We start from the raw sequence: 25455 nt of genomic DNA on the forward strand, positions 1-25455 counted from the left end.
ACAGCATATAAATGTAATTACAGACACTAGCGCACAGTTATAGTTTATTAGCTGTCTTATTAATAACTCTAACTCTAACGCTACCTAAAATCTATTAGGTTAGGTTTTGTAACAGGCTAGGTCTGTCACATGGGATGCTCTCGGCTATGTTCGGCACTGAGTAAGACATCAAGGGATAGGATATCAAGGGATAGGATATCAGGGTCGAAGATAAAAGGGCATGTAGATGTAGCTGAGATGAACAAGAAACCTTCCTTCCTCATCTGAGGATTCTCATTTGAGAAAGGAAGTACGAGTTGCAACATTGCTCCTACCAACCCTTTGCAGGTTTTACGTAGAGTGCTAGAGTTACTAATTACCCCTTAGGTATAGGTTATAACTTTTATTTAAACCTACGTTACTGAAGATTATATAAGGGGGTCTTTAAATCTCTACTAGGGATAACTATAATTTAGTCTATAGTAGTTTACTTAGTAGTCCTTTAGTACTCTATTAGTTCTCTTATTTTTATATATAATATAATCCTCTTTTTCTAGAGTTTAGCTTTGAGACTTCTTACTTAACTATAGTTTACTTAAGGTATTTTAAGTAATCCTTTTAGAGATTAATATAAAAAGTTTAAACTTAGGGGATTTTAACTAGTTATAATACTTTATTAAAATAACTAACTTATCTCTTTAGTTAGTTTTCTTAAATAAGTGTTTTTTAAACCTTTATTTTATTTAGAAGCTAAGTAGTCATTTCTAAAGCTACTTCTTTTAGTTTATAGATAGCTAAGTAGTTAGAAATACTATTTTAAGTACTCTTTTATACTTCTTTTTTTATATAACTTATAGGTCCCTTCTTATAAGTTTCTTATTTATATTTTAGATTAAAGTCTTCTTTTAGCTTATTAGCTATCCTCTAGTTATTTTTAAGTACCTTATAGCTTCTTTTTTATCTTTTTATATTAATAGCTTTTTTCTTTTTATTAAAACTACTCTTTTTCTCTTTACTTATAGAAGTAGTTAAAATATATAGCTTTAAGCTACTATAAGTATATAATAAATATTAACGTGGTTCATCAGTCAGCCGCGCACTTTTTCCCAGACACGCTCAGTCATTAACCACTTAAACACTCAACGCGTAATTACTCTACAACCACAATGCCAATTTACTCACAAGAAGACAAAATCCTTCTTGCCATCGAGGCGATCCAATTGACACATGCTACAGGTCAAAAGCTAAGTGTACAGCATGCAGTAAAGAACTACGGTATCCCCAAAAGCTCCTTACGCGACAGAATGAACAACCAACCTCGACGCGAAACTACCCAACCTCAAAGACATAAACTCAATACAATCGAGGAGAAAACACTTCTCCAATACGTTATTGAGCAGGATTCCAGAGGATTTCCTTTACGCCTCGCTAGTATAGAAGATATAGCTAATCTCCTACTACGAGCGCGTAATAGCGAGCCTATTAGTAAGCAATAGGCTAAGCAGTTTATAGACTCACAGCCTGCTCTAAAAACCAAGTTTAATCATCTATACGATTATCAAAAGGCTCTTCAAGAAGATCCTAAGGTTATATCAAAGTAGTTTACGCTATTACGCAACATAATGGCTAAGTATAGCATCTAAGAAGGGGACCTATATAATTTCGATGAAACTGGCTTCATAATAGGCATGATCACTACGTTAATAGTGGTAACATGCGCTGATCGACGCGGCAAAGTAAAGTCTATCTAGCCTAGTAACTATGAATAAGCTATAGTTATCAAATATATTAATTTAGGCAGGTAGTGCATCCCTCTATTTATAATTATTAAAGGCATATATTACCTTACTAGTTAGACTATAGAATTAGGTTTTCTAGGTAACTAGGTAATCAAATCTACTACTAATAGATAGATAGATAATTAGATAGGTCTTAACTAGATTAAACACTTTAATAAAGACATTAAGAACTAAACGAAAGGTATCTACTAGATACTTATTATTAACAGCTATAAGAGCTATTTATTAGCTAAATTTAACAATTACTATAAGTAAAATAATATTATAACTATTAGTATGTTACGACCCGACAGGCATGACACGTTGGAACAGCCCCGCCTGGCATCTCGGCGGCTAACACAGAACATATGTAAGCAGTAACACAGGTGTAACCAGGAACCATCGGGAAAGGAAGAACTATGGTACAGGTCACGTGACTTCGGGAACAGCACGGATACAGGGCAAAGATGGATCCATGGATATGTTGGATAGCACGGATATCCTACATAGCCACCACAGGAGATACTGTGCAGAACTTGTATATAGTATGACCTGAGCCTGGCTCATGGTCAGACTTCCATAGCTCTTCAGCAATCAACTTAGTATTCATCCTCACGGATACTCTCAGCTTACCTTCACTGCGAATTACTTGTTGAGCCTAAGACTGATCACCTTAGCCTCTGACGACCGATCTACTATCAGCCTACGACCTACGACTCAGACCACGACCTCAGTGAACTGTTATAACGTGTCAATCCCCAGCTTCTGGACCTTGTCCTAGACCCTTACACAGGGGACAATGACAACGGATTTGTCATTATCGAAGCTTTTGCTTTGTGCCACAGTTGGTTGCCCTGACCCGCTCGTAACAGTTTTATATAGAGTATTAGAGTTACTAATTACTTTTTAGGTAGTTATAGGTTATAACTTTTATTCAAACCTATTTTACTAAAGATTATATAAAGGGGTCCTTAAATCTACTACGGATAACTGTAATCTAATCTATAGTAGTCTACTTAGTAGTTGTAAGGGTCTAGGACAAGGTCGGTGCCATTGGTCTAGCTGTTACGGTCAGCTATCCGACAGTAGGGTCTGCTAACAGAAGCTGGAGATTGAGACGTAATAACAGTACACTTGGTCGTGGTCTGGGTCATAGGTCGTAGGCTAACAGTAGATCAGATCTTCAGAGGCTAAGGTGATCAGTCTTAGACTCAACAAGTAATTCGCAGTGAAGGTAAGCTGAGAGTATCCTGAGGATGAATACTAAGTTGATTGCTGAAGAGCTATGGAAGTATGACCATGAGCCAGGCTCAGGGTCATACTATATATATAAGTCTTATATGAACAGTTCTGCTTGTTCATGAGCGCTGTGCCCCTTGTCACTATGAGCGCTCATTCTAGAGTGGGATGAGCGCTCATTCAAGTCTCCACTGAGCGCTCATTGTGGGTCCCTTATCTATGCTCATTCCTTATCATCACGTGACCTGTACCATAGTTCTTCCGTTCCTGAGTGAGTCCCTGTTGTTCCCATGATCCTGCATAGTACAAATGTCCTGTCCTAGCCGCCCGACGCCCGAGTGGGTCGGTTAACTGTTATCCATGCATAACGGGTCGTAACATCAGGTCCCCTCTCCAAAGGTCTTGTCCTCAAGACCCAACATAAGTAGGTCGTTGGTCCCAGGTTGGGGATCCGTCAATCGTGTTTCCTGATTTACTCATGATGCTGACACCATGTCAGGTCGCGTTCAAAAACCAAAGTCTTCTGGTGCCTCGACTCGTCGCCGTTTGTTCCGAATTCTTCGATTTATTAACGAGGGTATTGAAAACGAAATGCCTTGCTCGAATTGTCGCTCGCGTGGTGTGCGCTGTTTGCTTCTTCCGGATTCCGACATCTGCGGGACTTGTCATCGTCTTGGTATTCCTTGCGATGCTTCTGAGGATGCGATCTGTACTCGTGGGTTCTCTTGGCCGTGTCGCATAGTTCCTTACTGATTGTGGTGGGCAGTAAATCGTTTGGTGGCGGAGTCGGATCGTCTGGATCAGGCGGAAGTGGCGGAGGAGGCGAGGTTTCGTGAAAGGGCTGCTGCTTTGCAGCAAAAGGCGGAGGCTTATCAAAAAGCTCAGTCGGAACTGAACGAATCGCTAGCGAAGTTGGAGCGATTGCGGGAAGAGAAGCGAATGGTGTTTAGGAAAGGTAAAGCAGCTGTTGCTGAATCTTCGGAGGACGTGTCGGCTGCTACCTTGGAGGCACAGTCAACGGGAGCTTGGAGTGCTTCGAATGTGGATGCTTTGTTCGACTGGAATCCTGCTACTCCGAATTTTTTGTCGGGAGAGTCCTAGTTATTTTCTGGTGTTCCTAGGCGAATAAATGGTTTTCCTTGTCGTGGTCGATCTGCTTCTGTTGGTGGTTCGGTGAAGCGATGTGGGTGCTTGATTCGCTTATATCCAGCGTTCTTCTGGACTAGTATAACAGGTGCCGGTGTGACTTCTCGTTCTTGGTGTTGTTGCCAGTAGATCGTGAGTTCTTCTGCTGCGTTGGTGATGTTTTTGGCTGGTTCCCATGTGTTGTCTTCGTGTCCGTATCCTTTCCATTTGACGAGGTATCGATACCCTTCTGGCTCTTTGAGGTGGTCTATGATTCGTTCTACTTCGTATTCTGGTTCATTGTCTTCCACGATGATGAGGTCGTTCGTCCGTGATCCTTGTGGAGCTGGTTCGAGTAATGAGACATGGAATACTGGGTGACACTTCATGGTTTCCGGGAGTTCGAGTTCATAATTGACTGGTGAGATTACTCGTGAGATTTTGAAAGGTCCGAGTTTTTTGTAGTCGAGTTTGTCGTTTGGTCGTTTTGTTTTGATGTTTCGCCGTACGAGATAGGCGCTATCTCCCTCTTTCAAGGTTGGTCCCTCAATCCTTCGTTTGTTGCTGAATTTTGTCATTCTTTGTCGTACAAATTCGAGTTCTTTGCGTGTGTTTTCCTGGATATCCTTGATTTGCCGTACTGAGGCGACAGCCTTGATTGCAGTTGGGCCTGCTCGGCGTTCTCCATAGGCGGTAGGTTCAAATCCATAGTTGAGGTAGAAGGGGGATTCCTTGGTACTTTCTCCTACTGCGCTGTTGTAGGCGAACTGGGCTATTGGTAGCAGTACAACCCAATTGTCTTGGTTGTAGTTGACATAGGCGCGGAGGTAGGTTTCGAGGATCTGGTTGATTCGTTCTGTTTGTCCGTCGGTCTGCGGGTGGAATGCAGTGGACATTGATTGTTTGATGCCAAGGTGTGACATGATTGACTTCCAAAAGTTGGAGGTGAAGATCTTGTCTCTGTCTGACACAATTTCCTTGGGTGTTCCATGGTTGGCGATGATGTACTTAAGAAATGTATAGGCACATTCTTCGGCGTTGCTTGCTTCTTTGTACGGGATGAAGTAGGCGTACTTCGTGAGTCGGTCCACAATGACAAGAACGCTGTCAAAGTGTGTTCCCGTAAGGGGTTCTCGAGACTTCGGTAGCTTGACGATGAAGTCGAGGGATATGGATTGCCAGGCGGTTTGCGGCACAGGCAAAGGTTGTAGCATACCATAAGGTTGGTGTCTAGCGGGTTTGCTTTTGAGGCAGACCTCACAATCCTTAATTGCTTTTGCCACACGTTCTCTAGTGACCTTTTCTCCATATTGTTGCCGTAGTCGTTTCCAGGTTTTGGTGATTCCTTGGTGACCGTGTGCGGGGCGAGCATGAAATTCCATGATAGCTTCGTCGTCTAGCTCGCTAGTCAGGCTAGTACTAGATCGTCCAGCCATCATCAAGAGTTTGGTTGCTGGCACGAGGTCTCCGTCGTTGTTTCCTTTGAGAATCACCTGGGTTTCTTCAGGTACCGGGACGTTGTAGTCCGGCCTTCGGCTAAGAGCGTCGGCTCTGCCATTGTCTGATCCTTTGCGGTGGATGATTCGGAAGTTGAATTCTGATAAGAATTCCGACCATCTAATCTGTCTTTTATTCAACACTTTCGAAGTCGTGAAGTGTGAAAGGTTCTTGTGATCTGAATACACAAGTACTTCGTGGGTGGTTCCTGAGAGCTCGGGTCTCCATTCCTTAAAGGCTTCAATGATTGCCATGAGTTCCTTATCGTGGATCTGATAGTTGAGTTCGGGTCCGTGGAGCTTGCGAGAGAAGAAGGCGCACGGATGTAGTCGTCCTTCTGAGTCTCGTTGAGATAGTTGCGCCCCGATCGCATAGTCGGATGCGTCGGGTTCTACTTCGAACTGTTTTGTCGGGTCTGGGATGACCAAGACGGGTTCACTGGCGATGAGGTCCTTGATCTTCTGGAATGCTGTTCGTTGTGGTTCTTCCCATGTAAAGGGCGTGTCTTTGCGGCTGAGGTTTGTGAGGGCCGCGTTGATCTTGCCATAGTCTTTGATGAATTTGCGGTAGAAGTTGACGAAACCTAGGAATCCTTGGACTTCCTTGAGGTTGTTGGGTACCGGCCATTCCTTGATGGCTTTGACTTTGTTTTCTGACATGCAGACTTTGCCAGGGGTGATGGTGAATCCGAGGTATTCCACTTTTTGTGTGTGAAATTCGCTTTTCTCAGGCTCGACCAACAGCTTAGCTTCTTGGAGGGCTTGTAAGACGTGGTGCACGTCTTCTTTGTGTTTTTCAAGTGTTGGTGAGAAGATGAGAATGTCGTCGAGATAGACTACTACACAAATATCGACGTACTTGCGTAGGACTTGGTTGATCATGTTCTGAAAAGTCGCAGGGGCGTTGGTAAGGCCGAAGGGCATGACGAGATATTCGAAATGTCCTTTTCGTGTCCTGAAGGCGGTCTTCCATTCTTCGCCTTGCTTCATTCTGATCAGGTTGTAGGCTCCCTTGAGGTCGAGAGCTGTAAACCAGTTGGCTCCGTGGAGGAGTCGTCTCATTTCGTCGATGAGTGGCAGTGGGTAACGATTTTTAATCGTCATTTCGTTGAGCATGCGGTAGTCGACGCATAATCGTAGTTTTCCGTTCTTTTTGGGTACGAACAGGATTGGGCTTCCTGCTGGTGACGTTGAGGGTCTGATGTATCCCTTCTTGAGGTTTTCTTCAAGGTATTTGTCTAGAGCTTCCATCTCTGTCTGGTTGAGTCCGTAGATTTTGTTGAAGCGTGGTTCCTTCCCTTTTTTGAGGGGTATTTCGTGGTCGAAACTGGTGTGTTCGGGCAGTCCGGTTTCTAATTCGGCTGCAAAGAGTTTCTCGTAAACTCTGTATTCTTCTGGGATAGACAGAAGTGGATCATTCTTTTGTTCGAGATCCGTCGTTGTCAATGGTTGTGACGTGGCTTCTTTTGCCTTGAGGTAGCAGATGTATCGTTTTGCTGTTTCTTGCTGTATCGGCTCGTTTGAGGCCTGGTTTTGACAGGGCTGCTCAGGGACTGAGTCGTCGTGGTCCCAATGGAGTTGGCCTTTGCTCCAGTCTATCCGTGGGTTATTCGTCCGTAGCCAGGGTAATCCTAGCACTATGTCGTACGTCCCTATGTCGGCAATGTCGAATTGGATTCTTTCTTTTCGATCCAGGTAACTCATCTCGAGGGGCGCAGTCTCGTTGTAGATGGTACCTCCTTCGTACTTGAATTCTTCTCCTTCTGCCGTGTGTAACTGATAGGGTCGCTCTTTTCCTCCCCATTGTACTTCTAGCCTGTTGATGGCTCGAGGGGCGATGTAATTAGCTTCAGCTCCGCTGTCGATTAGCGCGAGTGTCGTTTGCTGGTTGATGGTAACTTCGAGTTCGATATTACCCTTATGTCCTTGTGACATCTGGTGGATGAACCTTTTTCTTGTTGCCTGTCGTGGTTCTTCGTCGGTAGGCGAGTCTAGTTTTTTGACTGCTCTGAGTGTCCTGGGTAGGTGATTTGCTTTCCTTCCCGTCGTGCTTTTGTGAGGCTGTTCTCGCGGATCTTGACTTGTGGAGGTCTGGGTCCGTTCTTCATGACTCTCCAGGCGCGTGCCTTTTCTTGGTAGTGAACCTGGCATTCGTCTTGTTGGCATTCGTCCCACTTCATGTCGTTGTCATGTTGACGTCTCATAGGAAACTGAGGGCTGGGTCTGAAGACTGCGAGGTTATCTTCAAACAGTACCATGGTCCATCCGATCATGGCGGATGTCGAGTAAATCTCGCGGATGGGCTCGTCGTTGTGTCTTCTGGGGTAGAATTGGTAGTCGTGCTTTTCTCCCATGTGTTCTTTGCATCTGTCGTGGAAACACTGGGGCCAGAAGAGGGTTTGGTGAAGTCGGTGGTTGCTTCTCAGCGCGGGGTGGTCTTCCGTGTGTAGCTGAGGGGTGTAGTCCCGATCTCGCTGATTTGCCGAGGTGCCGTAAAAGTGGCGATGTTGCTTGTCTTGAAGCATGTCGATTTCCTGGTACTTCAGGAGTTGCTTGATTCTGTTTTCCTGGTCGTCAGGTTCCTCTTCAGAGCTAGAGTCGTCCACACTGGGGGTGAACCCATAGGTAATCTCTGTCTGAGTACGTTGTCGGGCAACGTCGCGAGGTTCGTCCGAGTCATAGGGTGAGCTTTCGCCTTCTCCAAAAGTCCAGTTGCTGGTCATACTGAGAAGTTGTTGTTCCGTCAGAGGATCATGCTGATGTTCTGGTTCTTCCTCTGATTCTTGTTGGCGTAGATGCGTTTGTCGGGCATCTTCCTGCTGGATTAGTTCCATTTCTCTCTGGATTTGTTGTTCTTCGTGGCGGGACTGTTGGTTATTCACATGTGAGGTGATTGGTTCTAGTCGCTGGATTCGTAGCATCTCGTTGAGTTGTTCAACTGGTTTTCTGGCAACTCTGCTGTTGCTGGAATGCATCATTGCCAGGGTTCTGGGGCGAGTATCCGGGGCACTCATGTCGTATCCGGATCGTCCAGGGTTGCTGTCCCTTGGGTAGTGTCCTGACATTTCTTTGTCTTCGAGGTGGATTCGGCAGTCATCGTCGTAGCATCCGGTCCAAGATTGGGATGCATGTGAGGCTTTTGCAATCGTGTTGACTTGTCGAGGTCGTTCGGCTACTGGTTTCCAGGGAAGTTTCTTGGGTTGTCTGCAGTCTTTGGCGATGTGGCCTTGCTTGTTGCAGTTGTAGCACTTGGGGTTCCAAGGCTTCCTGTCGTTGGGTTTAGTCATCATGCTAAGATCCATGGGTCCGCTGTGTTGTCCGTAAGCGGTGCTTTGTCGATTGTTGTTCCAGTTGCTGCGGGGTCTGTTGTCGTTCCGCTGGTTGTTGAACTTGTGCTGGGGTTGCCACTGGTACTTGCGTCCCGTGTTGGGTCCTTGTCGTTTTTCGCCCTTTTCTTTGCGTCGTTCGAATAGCCTGTTGTCGATCTTGATTGCGAGGTCGGCATACTGAAGGAAGTCTTCGGGGCGATCGATCTTGACGATTTCGTCCTTGACTTCGTCTTTAAGTCCCTGATAGAACATGAAGATCTTGGTTTCCTCGGTGAGGTCGAGCTGAATGCTGAGCTGTCTGAACATGGCGGCGTACTCCTTGGTTGACTTAGTCTGTCGCAGTTGTGCGAGATCTCTTTCAGCTTGTCGCTTTTCATCGGGGTCCTGGAAGAGAGATCGTAGGGCATCTTCGAATCCCTGAAAACTGCTGTAGATGTCTCGGGTCTCGGTGGAGCACTCGTCCAGGGTTTCGTACTTGAGGAATTCTTCCTGGATGGGTTCAAACCATTTGAGGGCTCGTCCTCGTAGGTAAGTGGCGGCATGGACGACTTTCTCGGTTTGACTGGTGAAGTCTCCATGGTGGAAGTTTTGGTAGTTCTTGACTTGGATCAGGAATGACTTGAGTTGTCCAGGGGTGCCGTCGTAGGTGATAGGGGCACTGAGCTTGAGTTTCTGTCGTCCCCCAGTGGGGGTAGTGACGATGTTGGCAGCAGCCCGAAGGGTGTTGACTTCGTTTTGTAGTTCCTGTATGAGAGGGTTGCTGCCTTGTCCTCCTAGGAGAGCGATTCCGTTTTCAAGGTCCGTAAGTCTCTGAGGTCCGTTGCCGAGCTCCTGGATCATCTGTTTGAGGCCTTGGAGTTCGTTGGCGGTTTCGTTGTACATGGCCTGGACCTTAGCAATGTCGTCGTCTCCTTTCTTGACTCGGGCTCGAAGCTTGTCGTAGGTTTCCTTTTTGAGGGTGACTTCGTCGTCCGAGTCCACTGCCATCGGAGCTCCCTCGAGTTCCTCAGCCAGGCTCTTGACAGGCTGTTTGGAGGAAGAAGAGCTTCCCGGAGTGGGTGACTTGGCGGAGGCGCGTGAAGACATTCTTGTCTGTACTGTTAGTAGGTTTCAATGGTCAACTTACTGAACAGGAGCAATCAAAGTGTTACGGTCAGCTATCCGACAGTAGGGTCTGCTAACAGAAGCTGGAGATTGAGACGTAATAACAGTACACTTGGTCGTGGTCTGGGTCATAGGTCGTAGGCTAACAGTAGATCAGATCTTCAGAGGCTAAGGTGATCAGTCTTAGACTCAACAAGTAATTCGCAGTGAAGGTAAGCTGAGAGTATCCTGAGGATGAATACTAAGTTGATTGCTGAAGAGCTATGGAAGTATGACCATGAGCCAGGCTCAGGGTCATACTATATATATAAGTCTTATATGAACAGTTCTGCTTGTTCATGAGCGCTGTGCCCCTTGTCACTATGAGCGCTCATTCTAGAGTGGGATGAGCGCTCATTCAAGTCTCCACTGAGCGCTCATTGTGGGTCCCTTATCTATGCTCATTCCTTATCATCACGTGACCTGTACCATAGTTCTTCCGTTCCTGAGTGAGTCCCTGTTGTTCCCATGATCCTGCATAGTACAAATGTCCTGTCCTAGCCGCCCGACGCCCGAGTGGGTCGGTTAACTGTTATCCATGCATAACGGGTCGTAACACTAGCCTACTACTACGAGCATTCCAAGCTGGAGGAAAGAAGAACCATTCTGGGAAAGAGTGGTGCCCTTCTCATCTTTAAATACATGTGAGTCTTCTTCCAGAAGCTTCCATTGAGTAAGGGCCGACAAGGTTCTCATAACCTTCCACGATATTCTGTAACCTTCCAAAGTATTCCATAGCTGAGGGTCTAGCCGAAGCTTCATATCGGTCCATAGACCGTGACAGTAGTCCCCTAGTGCCCTACTAGTTCTCCTGCTCCTATGCGTGACAAAATTAGTCCTTATATTCGCACTTTGGCATCGGTAATTATAGCAGTCATATATATATAGGTGAATTTCACAGTTGAATTCTTTTGAAATCAAGTATTAGATAAGAAATCTGGCTAATACTTCCAGACGCCTTAGCTTAATCCCACTAAACGCGGCAGTTTTCTGACTTAACACCTTGTGCGCATTGTCAACTGACTGAACACGAAGTTCAAAACGCGTGCCTTAGGAGTCGGATTCAGCGCCGTCTTCTGGAAGCCTCCACTGCATACGAAGCTTTCTGGACAAAGTCGTTACTCGTCATCATTAGCGGTCCATTCCTGTTGGCCTGGATAATCATCCTCAACGGCGCGAGTCTCATAACCGACGACATGGGTCACTCTTTACCTACCAATAATTATACTGCTGCTGCTAAAATAGCAGCCACTGTGCCGCTCTTCGTGCAGCTTCAGACTTTTCTTAGACTCCATCTTGAGCGCTTGCCCAATATTACAGGACGGAAGATACTCTCATTTGTACTCATGGGGCTGGTCGCAACCGGGGCAATTTTCCCTCGACTCGATGCGCTGAGCCCAGGTGCCTATCCCAAATTTTTTACGATGCATCTTTTGTTGGGTAATGTCGGTGCACAGTTCATAGTTGCCTTTTGCGAATTCTGGTGGCTCGTCAGGAAGTTTCATGGACACAATCTTCGCGATAGTGGTGCACTGTTCTCCTAATTCGGCTTCAATCAAAATTACCGTTACAGCCAAACTGATTGTCAAAAAACAAGAAGATCAAGTGATTCAACAATCCTTAAGTGTATATAGTATCAGATGAGTGCACGGAGTCATAATAATGATACGAATGCTACCAGCGCTACCGCGTGGGCATTGAAGCGGACCCCCCAACCCCCCTCCTTTCAACTCTCGATTACTGCTTTCCTAAGATTGCGAATTACTGGGCTACGTCATTTAAGCTTTGCCGATGATGTTTTACTCTTTCGAGATGGTTTATATACATCTGAACTTCAACATAGAAGTCGAAAAGCACCAACTAGCAAACACACTCCTCGCAGCGATTGGTAATCATTGTGAACATTGAGGTTCAACGTCTGTGACACTTGTTGTTCTGATGTTGCTCAACAGTACCGCCTGTAACCTCTGCTGCACAGCAGCGGTCTTCAATTTTGTCGGTGTCGATGACATGCCCAAGAAGTCGTTGTTCGTTATTGCGCAGAAGGGTGACAAGGCCGCAAAGGGTGCCTGCGCCAAGAAATACTTCAAATGCTCGAGTTTGTAATGGTTATCAAGTCAAGACACAGGAGAGAATGCTGGACGAAATTGGAAAGCTGGCCGAAACAGGCGGTATCCGCAACGGGGGGCATGCCTCTCCTTATTCCTTTGGCATAAGGCATTAGGAAGTGCAACCGACTAGGTCGGCCCAGGGACCTCATCCTACAAAGGAGTGCCCACTCGAGTAACTACAGTCGCAGCTCATGCTGCGAAATTGTTATTTCCACGCCACTGAGGATGAGCAGCCCTTTGACTCTGGGGACTGGATGAAGACAATGGTCAGTTTGGCTGGCCCGGGGAACTACGTTGAGATGGATGCCGCCGAGTCATAGTATTTGCATTATCAACCACTCCTCCATGGTGTTCGGGTCTCTTGAGCAAGAAGGCACCACAACTCGGGGTCGTTCACGTTCTTGGATGGAGCCATAAGCGCTCAAAAGGTCAGAAACAAAATATTCGTATATCACTTGTTCCCGGAAACATTCATAGAACACATGAGCTGCACTTTCAATTGGAACGAGCGAAAGCCTCTCATTTCGGTCATTTCCTTCACGGCCCCGCTGCGCGAGACTCGTGGCGTGTTCCAGCATGTGATAACGACGCAGTCGTCACTCAACTGGACAATGCCGTTTTCGGCCGTGTATCAACAACTTCAATTAAGCAGAACGTTATGGAGGCACAGGGTCTGGTCCTTCGAATGTTTTGTAAATTGTGATGAAGCTTTTCCACGTCAGAACATTCTCGGGGTTTTGGCTATATTAACTGCATGCAGTCCCATGCTGGGAGCGCCCAGGAAACAGTCTAATCTGACCGACAGATTATTATGCCGGTTTTCATCCAAAAGCTACCAGAACTCTCTACAGTCTACGCTGACGACGAGGTGTCTTATTTGCGCATAGACTCACTCGCCACCACTCCGCGGCAGCGTTTCTATTTCCGAATCGCAAGTCGCTTTCCAAGCAGTCTAAAGAGGCTCTGCAGTAACAATCCCTACAAGATTGTGTGCAGTCATCTGCAACTAATGGTTGAAGGGGAATGACGAGCACTGGCAAGCACATCGCTGCGATTGATATTAATTGTAAGCACTATTACTTGTCACTCTACATCGACAACGTCAGCTGTTCTGCTGTTGCTCACCAGAACGGCCAACGACCTCTGCAGTTTCAGTCTCCAGTTTTGCCATGCCAATTGCAAATTCACATATATCAGCCTGTCCTAGGCAATGTTAGAAGATGGTCGTGCATACCGCCCCATCGCAACTCTTAAGTCCCCTCTTAAGACCCCAAACCCCCATCACGACGGCGCGGATCGTTGCACCTCCGAGCAGTCCAAGCTTCTAGAAAAAACGTCAGCGGGCCCCCTGTCTCATGGGAGGCGATAAACGTGTCAAATATGAATACATTCTTCGCATGACAAAACGCGGAGCTCAACAAGCTTATACTGGCGATCAAACCTTGCTTGTAGGCGGGATCAGCGGTGCCCAGGGGGGACTCATACGCGTCGTTTTATGAGAATCCCCGCGGATCAATTTCTTGTGTGGACGTCCAAGAAACTTATCGGGATGCGGGCGTGATCTGCCAACGTTGCTTCCGTCCGGGGCTCAGACTCGCTCTCCCTCACACCGTGACGACGATGGTGGTCTTGGTGGTGGTGGTATTGATGGAGTTGTTGCAAGAGTGTGATGGGGTGTCAGGGCAGCTTCAGAATTGCGGCTTTGCGGTTACCCGATCGGGGCAACACGAGAATTACGTCGCGCGCACCAATACCACCGCCAACAAGTCCAAAACACTTCAGATGACGAAATGGCAGAATCCCAGCCACACCAACTCGGAAAAAGCGGCGCAGGATGGGTGAAGCGAACTGCCCTTTCTGTAAAGCACCGCGTTATCGCTATCAGTTTTTAGTGTGTATCCAATTCCACGTGAAAAGGGTTCCCGCATTTTCCTTCTCGGTGAGGTAAACTAGGCCGACTGGTGCTCCGCAAAACCAATCCCCCGGTTGTGAGACATGTTAAATTTCCCGAACTTGAGATATGACAGGTTCGCCACGGAGGAAACCAGGCACCGCCAACCCGTGGTACAACGAATTACCGTTCGAAATTGGACAGGAACCGTTTATATAAATCAGGTGGACAGCAATTCGTCCGAACAAAACATCGCCTTGGCGCACATGTCAGGCACGGGTCGCACAAGCTCCTGCGACATAAATCACCCGAGAACGAAATAGGGGGGAAGAGGGAGAGACGCTGTTTGGCTTTCTGGTCGTCACCCCAATTGACTCGGAGGGTTTCTTATGTCATGGCCAACTCCTGTCGCAGATGTGCAGGTCTCAACCCTGAACCACTGGGACAGGGGTGGATGTCACTTATTTGACAGTTTGCGTCACACCAGTTGGCGACAGATCATCATCCCTCGCGGGGTGGCTTCGTTTCAACCTGTGCTCAGCTTCATGTGGGTGACCTCAAATGGGAGAACGAGGATACGAGACAAGCAGGTCGCAGTCGCAAAGACAAGTGTGTGCAGGTGATCGATGATCCCGTGAATCCCAAAAGGTATTCCAGTAACGAATGGACTGGAAAATTAACTATGTACTGATTGGAAGGATATTTTGATGCCCAACCGCAAAAGTAAATACACTCAAGTTTCGCTGCCAAACAACAACGCGTGATAATATACAGGGCTTTTGTTTCGCCAAATGTGATGATGTGAACACACGCACACACCTCCACACACCCTTTCCGTTACCGAGAATCCCAAGCTCCGTCCCATCCATGAACTCCGTTCTTCTCATATCCGGATGAGCTTCGTGTGTATTCCCCCCAAACGGGTTACGTCGTCGATCGCGACCGTGGTCGTCTCGGCGAACCGTCCGGGCGAGATATGTGTGTGAGCAACAAAAGGGAGGGAAGTGAGGTAAGGCTAGGATAAGCCGAGTCGATGGTTCCTTGTGGAGTGGTGCCTGTACCAAGGTACAGCCTAGAAACCTGACTTTTTCGTGATCCCTTTTGTCGGTCGGAGAAAGGGGGTGCGTAGGTAGCGTAGCGGGTGAAGGTGGTGGATGTAGTAGGTAATGACGGTAGAGGTTTCTTTCGTTGCACACGTTTCTATCTCTTAATTCGAAGCATTTCATCCTCTCTGCTGCAAAGAGTTCTGTCGAGTTCATGTCCGACGTATTGGATGGGCGAAGTGGTTGGGTCCTCCTCGGTTTCCGCCTATTCTTTTCAATTCTGTTGACCAATTTCCTAATCATCGCTAAGGAAACCTGCGAGGCGGGGGTGGCGAAAGCCCTTGTACGGGCGCTGCTTCGATGTCGACATCGAGGTGGGAGACGGCAGATCGCGGGCCGTTGTTGTCGTCGTCAAAGTCCAAACTCTTGCCCGAGTGCGAGCCCTTGCTCAGGTCGGGTCCTTCGCTGCCTGATAACGGCCACATGTCGGGTAACGGCGCGGTCGGTGGTCTCGGCTTGTAGTCGGTGTCTGACGGCGACGAGGAGCCGCGGCTGGCGGGGTCTTTCCAGTTCCATGACTCGGCAGGCTCTTCGGGGATCTCGCGGAGGGCGATGCGTTCGTTGCCCTGCTTGTCGAGGCCGGCGGACGGGGGCCCGTTGCCGTGGATGGTGGCGGAGATGCGCTTGCCGCTGCTCATCTTGCTGCCGAAGGTCGTGCTGCGGCCGTCGGCGGTGGACTCGAGCTTCTTGGAGGTGAGGGAGGTGTGGATCTCACGGAGGATGGGGCGGAGGATCGGGATGCACTGGACGATGATGGTGCCGGTGATTTCGGATGAGTACCTTTGTGGGGATTAGTATACTGGTTTGTGCAGGCTGTGTTGAGCACAATTCATCTCGCCAAAAATCACTTACCAGACTTGGGACATGCCATTTCGGTCTGTAGGGGTTCTGTTAGTCAAGAGATCGGGTAGCCGGCACGATGGATGGGGCGACTCACAGATGTACCACGCGTCACGGTCGTTACCCTCGTCCTTCCAGCTCACTCTGATGGCCGCAACAATGGCGACGCTGTAAAAGCGTTAGTTTCCATGGCAAGTGCAGATGGACCTAAGTTGATACTCACATCATTCCCAAGCTCATCGTAATGCAAAGGCCGACCTTTTCGGCGCGCCTCATTTCCAGCGACCGGGTAATCAGCCACGGGAAACTGGCGAAGATAAAGTCCATAATAATGTTGTAAACTGAGACTCGTTAGCCATGTCCTTTATCGCAGTTTCCGTCTCACTCACCATTTCCGCCCTCCTTGAAGTCGTTGCGGAAGTGCTTCTCAAGGCAAATGTCGAGGCGCCAGTCAACGTCGTAGCTCTTGCTGCCGCAGACCTTGGCCCACTGGAAGACGACCTTGACGACCATGTAAATGTTCATGGTGATGATGCAGAACCACAGGATACCCTTCTGCCAACGGTTGCTCATGCGCAGCAACGTGACTCCAAAAGCCGTCTTAGACCATGCCTGACCGATCAAAGTGCCACATGATGAGACGTTGATCAAGATGTGCATGCGGTCGTCCCATTGCTGCGACGAATCCTTGAGAACGTAGCCGGTTGCAAATTCGTAAATAATCAAAGTGTTGTTTGCCAGTAGTAGCGTCTATTTGGGAGTTAGTTTAATGAAAACGAAATGAAATGTCGATTCGTTCTCATCCGCTGCACCGTATTCTTTTTCTTCGGTGGGCGGAAAAGACGGCTCGATGGACCAAACTTACCCAGGTTACCACAAGAATGTAATCATCGTACCACAACCCGTGTCGCCTCGTAACCTTGCACCAGAGTCTCAATGCCAAAAATACAGTCGCGCCAGCGAAAAGCGACCACAGTCCAGCATTCAGTTCGACAAACGGGTTGACAAAGGGGTGAATGTCGACGGTGGAGGAGTCATCGTCGGAGCTCATTGTGACATTCTGGGCCGGGCGCCGGCCGGTAAACGTATGGGTTGTGCTGCTGTCTGTTGTCGGGGATGTCGTCGAGTAATATCGGGCGGCTAACTTTTTTTTTTACTTCTGCTTGTTTGGCGGCGGCGACGAAAGACGGAAACGGGTGGAACACACGCAGCGCAGCGCACACGGCACGGACGGGGTCGAGAGAGGTTCAAATGAGAGTGGGAGGTGGCCGGCAGTAAAGAGAATGAGAGCAGCGAAACAAAAGACGAACCAAAAGAATGCAAAAGCGACCAGGCGCAGGGTGGGAAACAAGGAAGGCTAGAAGGCAAAAAAGGTAAATGTAAATGAGTGACTAGATTGAACTGCGCTTGCAGGAAGAGAGATGAGGAGAAAGTGGGAGTGCGGCACAGCGGCAATATGCGAAGAAGGGAAGGGAAACCCAGTTGAGTCTAGTCTGGCTCGCTCGATATACAAGCACCGGGCCCAACACGCAGGACATGGAATGCTGGTACAGAAAGCAGGCAAGCAAGGCAAGGCAGCAGAGTAGTGTAGAGCAGAGCAGAGAGAGAGCAAGCAAAAACCCGACTGCTTCCAACGTGAGATTCTAGACTTGGCGGACCCCGCGAAGGCGACGACTCCTGGAAATATATGAATGTGCCGGGGTTGCAGACATTAGTGTGCAGCCTTCTCCACCAACACACGCCAGCACCGTCGGGTGATTGGCCATATGAGTGAGGTGTTTCCCGGCAAAGTATATCTCGATATTAAATGCGTGCGAACGGTACCTTGCGCAGTCGGCTGGTGCCAAGCACGCTTATGCAGTCAACGGCGATGGGCTGAACCACACACCCATCTCTTGTCCTTCTCGGAGGGCAGGGCACCAGACGGGCAGGTGTGTGTGTCGCACTGCGGCGGCGGAAGTACTGAATCCACTGATGATAGCCCTGTCTGCTGCGTACGCAGTCACCCAGTTGCTGGATGGCTGACGATGGCGGTGTTGTTGGTGGACACATAGCCACCCACCGCCCCCCCCCCCCCCCGAAGAGCGAGAGAGTTGCTGTTCACTTGTGCTACACGAGGTGTTCCTCTGGCCGAGAAGCTGCGGTGGTGCTACTCCGTGAAACCGGGCTGTTGCAAGGAGCGAAAGATTGTCCTATCTATTGTGTCTTCATTCATGACTAGCAACTCTCAGCCGGTCGAGTCAAGAGGATGCTATCTGGGGAAGCAAACGGGCTGTGCAGTCTCCAGCGTCGAGAGAGCGTTTCTGCCCACATCCACAACACCAAGGCCGGCCGGTGATCACTGAACCCGTGCAGCGGCCAGCGTTCTGAGTTCTGCTCACAGTTAGGGTTGAACCACACTAACGGGACTCCGTATGTATGGTACATACCTACCTAGTATACGAATTTGTTTGACTTGTGGTTTCAAGCGGATGGCCTTGGCGTCACCATTTCTGGTGTCTTGGTCCGCCCGCCCTCTTCGCGATGGCATCGATGCCCCCGGCCGAAAGAACTTGATCTGTCGACTCATGTTGGGCGATATAGATGAGACATGCAACCCATGTCCCGGGGGGAGCACTGGTGTCCACCACCACCTCCGTATCCCGGCAGATCGTTTCTCTCGTGCCCACCGACCCGTACGGCTTCTGGACGGCCTTAACGGGATTGGGCTCTGGCGCCCTCGTCAGGTCTGGGCTGGGTGCGTGACCAACCTTGCAGCGTGCGGTGCGGCTTGCATCCGCGAGACGCACCTCGATCCCCAACCAGCAGGCCCCCTTCTGCTCCATTTCCGAGCCAGTGGCATCGTCTGTTTGGTGTTCCCAACTGCACTTACGTGCATCGATAATCGTATACATGGCCGCAGACGGGAGAGGGGCGAAGAGAGAGAGCGAGATTCGCTCAAGATGGACATGGGGGTTTTCATCATCCATCTCGCGATTTCGGGTGCATGGGGGGAGAGGCCAGAGAGGGGCTGCTCATTCGAATTGTGGCGTCTGGCTCTATCTTGGGGTTGCACTTTGACCTCTTTTTTTTTCACTATTTTTTTTCTGCTTACATTGGATACTAGTATCTCCTCTCTCTCACTCGTTCTCGCGTGAATGACCCCGGCATAGGGGCTGACTTATTCATCCTATACGTGGTACAATTTTCCCACATCCCGGGTCTAACCTCAATCCGTGCGGCCACGTGGAAAGAGTAGTGCGAAAATGCAGCCTCAAAGGACCGTGGACGGAACCCGCGAACGCGTTCTTGTTCCAGAAAACCCGCCTCGGCTTTGGTTCATCAGCCTACGGATACACTACGTGGTAGTAGTAAGGATGCTGCTGGCGGGTACCAGCGTCGCAATGTTGCAACCGTCACGGTCGCGCAAGGCGTAACAACCATACCATAGTGGCATACCATCCCATCCCCATCCCATCCGTCGCATGCGTTATCCGACACCGTCTCGTTCGTCAATCGTCGCTTCTTTCTCGCGCAGCCGCTGCTGGCCTTACGACGCCACGCCGTCCGGCGGCTGTCAGTTGTCCGGCGTGCGTGCCGTCCCATGATCCCACGCTTTCTTTTTTGACACTTTTGATGTGACCATTAAGCAAGATAAATACGGACAGGGAACCAGGGGACGGGAATTCCGACAAAACCGCGCCAATGAGTCGATGGGACCAATCAGAATCCGCGCCCTCGCCGAACTGTTCTTTTCTTGTTCGATCAGCAAGATTATATCCAAAGTCGGCCGACCGTTGGTTGACGTGTGTCGCAGCGACTCCAAAGAGGGCCAAGACCGAGAGTTGTTCCTTGGGGGCCTTGGTCCTTGGATGTCTCTTGTTGGCTTCCCGCTCATGTGCGTGCGTGCGTGCGTGTGGTGCGTGGACGTCGTAGCGGCCCATGATTCGGCCGAATGTTCCAACAATGATTCAATGAGCGCCGTCTGTCACAAGCAAGGCGGGGGGTCGGACAATTATTCCAGGTGACATGTGTCTGCGGTGGACCGCAGTCTCAGGATGCTGGAGCTGGAGGAAACGTTCGGGAGTTTTTCGTACGTTTTCTTCCTTCTGGCAGCTGCTTATTCCTTTTTCGCCTTGGTTTCTACGCCCGCCTTCCTTGGCGATTGGTTGTCTTTTTCGCGATGATTGGAGTTGGAGGGGACGAGGATCCGGCAATGGTCCTGGCACCCCGATCGGGGCCCCGAACGAGTCCGCGCGCCGTAACAATTTTCATATAACTTCAATATCGCCGCCTGCCGTCCAAAGCGGGCCTCACCGCAGATGCGGGAGGGCTCGGCCATTCCCAGGTGATCTTGGCGGCTCCGCGTATGAGTCGTATTAGGGGTCACGTCGTCGCAAGAAAAACAGGAGGCTCCTCCCTAAGAGAAAGCGAGCAGAGGTTGCAACATTGATGGGTCGAACTCTCAACAGCAAACGTCGCGTGGAAGCCACGGAAGCAACCCGACCTTTTCACGATCCATATCCATACCCAGAAAAGCAAAACACATACGATCGAACTTTTTCGGTCGTCGAGGAGATCGAGGACTGCGAGGAGGAGCCCTCCCAGGTTCCAACAGGGCCCGGCACCGGTGCACCACCACGTGTGGGAGAAACCCGCCCAGCCCTTAAGCGGAATAGCCGGTGGAGATACCTTTTGGGCTGCGAATGGAAAACCGGTCCACGATGTTTCGGTTTTGCGAGATTCCAGGAGTATGGATTCCGGTACGGAGATTGATGGACACTGCGGGACGTCCCAGCCAGCCCAACCAGAACCAGAACCAGCCCAGCAACACTGGCCGCCGCTCTGCCGCTCTGACGCCACGCGAAAGAGGAGGACTGCCTACGACGCAAATTACACCTATAATTGACCATATAACACAGCCCTTTTTCACTGGATTTTTGCGCCCTCTCGTTGCCTCCGGCACCGAGCTACCGAGGTCGTACGGGCGGACTGCGACCGTTCAATCACCCCCGAACGATAGGCGAGAATGGCTCGTCACCTTGTGACGCAACGCCCCAACCGCGTCGTTCCTTTTTGCTGCCGTTTTTTGCGCTCCGCGCCGGAGATGCCTGCCCGAAAGACGCGAGGTCTCCGGACATGGACACACAAGGCGCAACTGCGCTCGCGTGTGTGTGTGCCTGTCGTCGGCCGAGCCTCCTGGGTGCGTGAGGTGTTTTTAGTGCAAGCTGACAAGTGATGAAAAATGTGACCCGGCCTGCCTTGGCTCCAACGGGTTCTAGCAGCGCACCCGAACTTGGGGAATGAGCTTATGCCTTCTAGTGCGCGTTCTTGGCCCCCTTTCCCGGGGAAGCTAACGGGGTTCTTCTCCGATCAGGGAAAGGAGCGGCGGCGCCATCCAGCCACTGTGGCTTCATTAAAGACAGCGGTCTGTTTTTTTCAAACTGACTGGGGGGAACTTTTGCCAAGGCCCGTTTCTCGTCTCCGAGGGACGTTGAAGGTTTGTCACATGGAGGTGGCGCTGTTTGGCGGGTTTCTTCTAGAACTATTTTGCTACCTTAACTCCACCTCTCATGCCCCCTGAGCCATAATTATTGTTCTGGACACGGAGGCCTTCTCTCTTCATGTCGCACAGAACTAAAGCTGAAGAGCGTGGCGCCCGGCAGTTAAAACCAACATTCATATCGGGACGCAAGATTGAGAGGAGGGTGTGCGTGTGTGCGTGTGCGCTGTCAAAAGAAGCAAAGATGCATTGCCACTTCATGTGCCGATGCAGAATCCCGATTAATCAGGATTGCTAAGGCCTCCAGCCAGCCCGCGGTTTGCATTGACGTCGTCACGCGGGTCGATATGGGCATCAAAGTAGGTTCAATGATGTGCAAATTGGATGGGGCCCGCGCAAGTCATCCAGCTTCTTGGGGGAGCCAACCTGGCGGCAAACACTCTTCCGCCAATGGGGACGCCGAAGGCCGAGCGGAGTAATAGCCCAGCCGCGTTATCATGGAAAAGCAGTGGCCGGGGGGTGGTATATGTGATGGGTGGGTGGTGTGACGGAACGGGGGAGCCCGCTTTGCGGGGTTTATCTGAGCGATGGACTTGATGGAGGCTGAAATCTGACAACATCGTGGCAACGGGTGGTGACTGCAATGGCTCACGAGACCGACGTCTTCATACTTTAATCCGTGAATCAAAAGAAGCCATTCATTTTAGTATCAGTGTGTATAGAGCATTGAATCGCGAGAAATCTATGCGCGAACAACTACTCACATTGCCCATGACAGGTTGAAATGGTTGGGATCTCAGTTGGCAGTCTGGAGACTGGTACTGCAGAGGCCGCTAGCTTTTGGAAGTAGCTACATATGATTCATGAACCAATTTAAGCTATTAATAGAGGCTCATGTCTGGTGGATTAGCATCCCTTCACCTTAGAGGTTCTACTATGGCTCTGGACGGGCGCCGGTGAACTGACAATATTCTGACATTCACTGCTTGCAGCAAAGTCTTTTTCCAGGCAGCTAAGTTACATGACAAGAGGAATTAGGAGGATTCTACTGTTGGGACAAGTCTCACTGCATACCGCTCTAAACTTTGTTGAAAGAATAGTTTCGGTAGTTTTGGCGTCTTCTGAAACTCCGAGATTATAAACCCGTTCGCTCACAATATCAATGAGGTGCATGGGACTTTGTGTTAAACTGACTTTCCACCGAGTTTGCGTCAAGCCAGTAGCGTAATTCATTCTACCTCTTTGAGCCAGGCAACCAAGATCAAGTAGAAACTGAGAACCACTGCAGATTCTGTCACCTAACGTGACTCCAGCAATGGGCAGAAAGAAGAAAGGTACAAAGGCCGTAGATTGCTCGCTTTCATGAGCAAGAGGAAACTTTGAAAAGTATACCATCACAACCGCGCGCCCACAGACCTTCTTCTTCCCCTCCAACTTCGTAACTTTGGGGTCTGCTTCTGGATCTCCTCATTCGTCATAGCATTGTTCTTATGACACTAGAGTCCGTCAACGAGGAGGACCAGATGGGCGCGATTTTTCTGCGAGCAGAATCGAATTCAGCCACCTCTCTTTCGTTGTGATGTTGTGAGAAGCTAGGGCGGTTCCAACTTCTCGCATCATGCACTGAAGAGTGGTATTCGCCGTGATCCCCAGAAGTTTCTGCAGAAATGTAGTAATAAGAAGAACAGTGATGAAGACTAACCCTCAAAGACCACACATCCAGCTGGCCGACAAGGTAGGCTGAGAGGTGGCCTGCGGTATTCTGAGTTCTCCTAGACTATTAGGCTTCAGGGGGTTCTTACGGTGTTCTTGTCAAGGTTTCAATTCACCTGAATACCAGAGTGACCGCTGTGATTAATGACATGATTTCTCCCCGGCATACATAAGCTTCATGTTTCATCATATTTTGACATGTTCTATTTGTCGGCCTGTTTCGTTTTCCTTTGCTCGTTCTATTTCGCGTTTTTGTTGAGTACGGTGTGTGAGATTTCATTTCTATAAACTTTTGTCTGGAAATGTTTCATACGTAGATTTCCTCATAATCTAACTATGATATCTTTACTTTTATCTATCATGGAACTATTTACACTTAACAAATCTTTACCTCACCTGTGCCTATCATATCACTCTCGCCTGACCAACTGATCAGAACTTCATCCGAACTTCTGCCAAAGCTTAAGCATTGTTCAGCGACGGAAACTCTATCTATCGGTTCTCTACCGGCATTTCACCGTTATCGCTGAACTTTGGTCATTCCCCTCCTCCCTTTTTCATTCTGAACGTGATTCTCAGTCGACAATGTCTCTAGAAGGCTTAGAAACAGGCCCAATCCTCTTCCGACCTGGTGCAATTCACCCCCAAGACTTTCCACAGCAAGCCACCCTAAAACAATGCACATCCAGCATCCCACGCTTCCTATTCCGTCTCACAGGCCCCCTAAGCGCCGGTGAAACCTCCACAACGTCTGTCTCCTCCCGCGCCTGGCTCAACAACTCCCCAACCCGCCACCACGACCTCTTCTCCACCACGCCTTTCTCCCCAGCCCTCATCGCTCACAAGCTCGAAGACCACCTCCTCAGCCTCCACGCCTTCGACTCCAACCTAGTCTCCTGGACTAGCTCGCTCCTCTTCGCCCTCCACTACGCCGTGCACAGACACTACACCGGCGAGAGCCTGCAGGACCTGTACCTCCTCGTGGTCGACACGACTCAGTTCCCCGAGGGCGTCTTCATCCGCGACCTCGAGGCCATCGACGCCTTCAGGGGCTACTCGCGCATACCCCCCGACAAGGACGGGCTGAAAAGACTATGGCGGTGGCGGAGCGGCAACGCCTACTTTGGGGAGTATCTCTCGCAGGGCAGACTCCCACTTGACCCCGAACTGTGTGATCGCGTGAGTTTGCAGACGTTGAGCGAGGCTGGGCTGAGGAGCTTGTTCCCGGCGCTGTGGTACCGGGACCTGCCGGCGACATGGTGCGGCGCCGTGCTCATCCTGCGGATGGAGCTCGGCTCCTCGTCAACGGGGATGCAGGCGGGAGACGTACGTCGGGCGATACGCCTTGCGGGGCGGTTTACCAATCGACGATTTTGTGTGCCGATGGTGTTCATGTTTCTCGGTCTGTGTCCTCGGCGTATCGACGATGGCGTCGCGGTATTGATGGGCAGAGAGTTGCTTGAGTCGAGTGAGTTCGGAGGTAAGTTGAGGCTGCCAGTGGCTCCTGCAAAATAATTGCCCGATGACTAACTTAATAACACTAGAGGAGGATTTTCGTTGTTTAGACTCTCTCGTAAACTCGCAAAAGCGGAACCCTTGTTCGCCCGAAGTTGATAGATATCATGAGCTTACTAGTCTGGCAGAAAGGCTCTTTCGAGGTGGAAGTGGAAGTAATCGCGTTTCCGGTTACAGATGAAGGCAGCAGCTATAAGGAAAACCATCGTGGTTCATTGGAATAGACAAACTTCAACAGAGTAAACTCAACATAGAAGTTTCTGCTCGCCACATTTCTGCATAACACACGCCGATCTGGGCAGATAACCCTGTCGATATAGCGCGTGCATATCAAGCTTTCGCATAAAGTATTTCCTAGTTCAACCCTGAAGTAAGTGGGCTGTGCTCTCATCGCTCACTTCAACAGCCGTACCTCGGCAACATTCTAGCACGACTCAGAGCTGTTTAGTGCCTCAATTCCAGATGGAATTAGACTTGCAGAGTGTTTTTAAGGTTGCAAGACCGACCAAGCGTCAGGCTGCCCCAATAATACTCATTTTCAAGTGAGCAGGCCGTCGTGATTATCCTGGGCTGGCTACGCTGTAACAGGATTTCTGCAAAAATACAATACACGTTCAGTACGCCCAAAGCTTATTGATATATATCTGTGCAGTTACTGCATTTCGTATGCTCACAACCGTTTGAGCATTTCATAGTGTCATTTTCGTCCGT

At 49.5% G+C, this 25455-nt stretch overlaps 6 protein-coding genes across 6 annotated transcripts; 2 read left to right on the forward strand and 4 right to left on the reverse strand.

Annotated features, from left to right (window-relative positions):
- Positions 1–3305: 3305 nt before the first annotated feature.
- CGGC5_v009642 (uncharacterized protein) lies at positions 3306–4097 on the forward strand (the record flags this gene model as incomplete). Its single annotated transcript, XM_066152200.1, has 4 exons — positions 3306–3338; positions 3381–3420; positions 3496–3711; positions 3763–4097. 4 exons carry the CDS (start codon positions 3306–3308, stop codon positions 4095–4097), a joined length of 624 nt encoding a protein of 207 aa, XP_066008504.1.
- Positions 4098–4218: 121 nt separating this feature from the next.
- On the reverse strand, positions 4219–7552 carry CGGC5_v009643 (Transposon Tf2-9 polyprotein; the record flags this gene model as incomplete). The annotated part of the gene is made up of 2 exons (XM_066152201.1): positions 4867–4893; positions 4937–7552. The coding sequence occupies 2 exons, from the start codon at positions 7550–7552 to the stop codon at positions 4867–4869; spliced, it is 2643 nt and encodes an 880-aa protein (XP_066008505.1).
- Positions 7553–7608: 56 nt separating this feature from the next.
- Positions 7609–8340, reverse strand: CGGC5_v009644 (uncharacterized protein; the record flags this gene model as incomplete). The annotated part of the gene is made up of 1 exon (XM_066152202.1): positions 7609–8340. The coding sequence occupies one exon, from the start codon at positions 8338–8340 to the stop codon at positions 7609–7611; it is 732 nt and encodes a 243-aa protein (XP_066008346.1).
- A 20-nt stretch (positions 8341–8360) lies between these two features.
- Positions 8361–10032, reverse strand: CGGC5_v009645 (Retrotransposon-derived protein PEG10; the record flags this gene model as incomplete). The annotated part of the gene is made up of 2 exons (XM_066152203.1): positions 8361–8429; positions 8500–10032. 2 exons carry the CDS (start codon positions 10030–10032, stop codon positions 8361–8363), a joined length of 1602 nt encoding a protein of 533 aa, XP_066008507.1.
- A 5407-nt stretch (positions 10033–15439) lies between these two features.
- CGGC5_v009646 (uncharacterized protein) lies at positions 15440–17085 on the reverse strand (the record flags this gene model as incomplete). Its single annotated transcript, XM_032021734.1, has 6 exons — positions 15440–15974; positions 16047–16071; positions 16132–16202; positions 16258–16375; positions 16424–16784; positions 16900–17085. The coding sequence occupies 6 exons, from the start codon at positions 17083–17085 to the stop codon at positions 15440–15442; spliced, it is 1296 nt and encodes a 431-aa protein (XP_031881190.1).
- A 6729-nt stretch (positions 17086–23814) lies between these two features.
- Positions 23815–24794, forward strand: CGGC5_v009647 (uncharacterized protein; the record flags this gene model as incomplete). The annotated part of the gene is made up of 2 exons (XM_032021736.1): positions 23815–24555; positions 24774–24794. 2 exons carry the CDS (start codon positions 23815–23817, stop codon positions 24792–24794), a joined length of 762 nt encoding a protein of 253 aa, XP_031881192.1.
- Between the last annotated feature and the right edge of the window lie 661 nt (positions 24795–25455).

This window comes from Colletotrichum fructicola (assembly GCF_000319635.2).
Source record: "Colletotrichum fructicola Nara gc5 chromosome Unknown KSG_Nara_v1_contig05, whole genome shotgun sequence".
In the NCBI taxonomy this organism is placed as follows: Eukaryota; Fungi; Ascomycota; class Sordariomycetes; order Glomerellales; family Glomerellaceae; genus Colletotrichum; species Colletotrichum fructicola.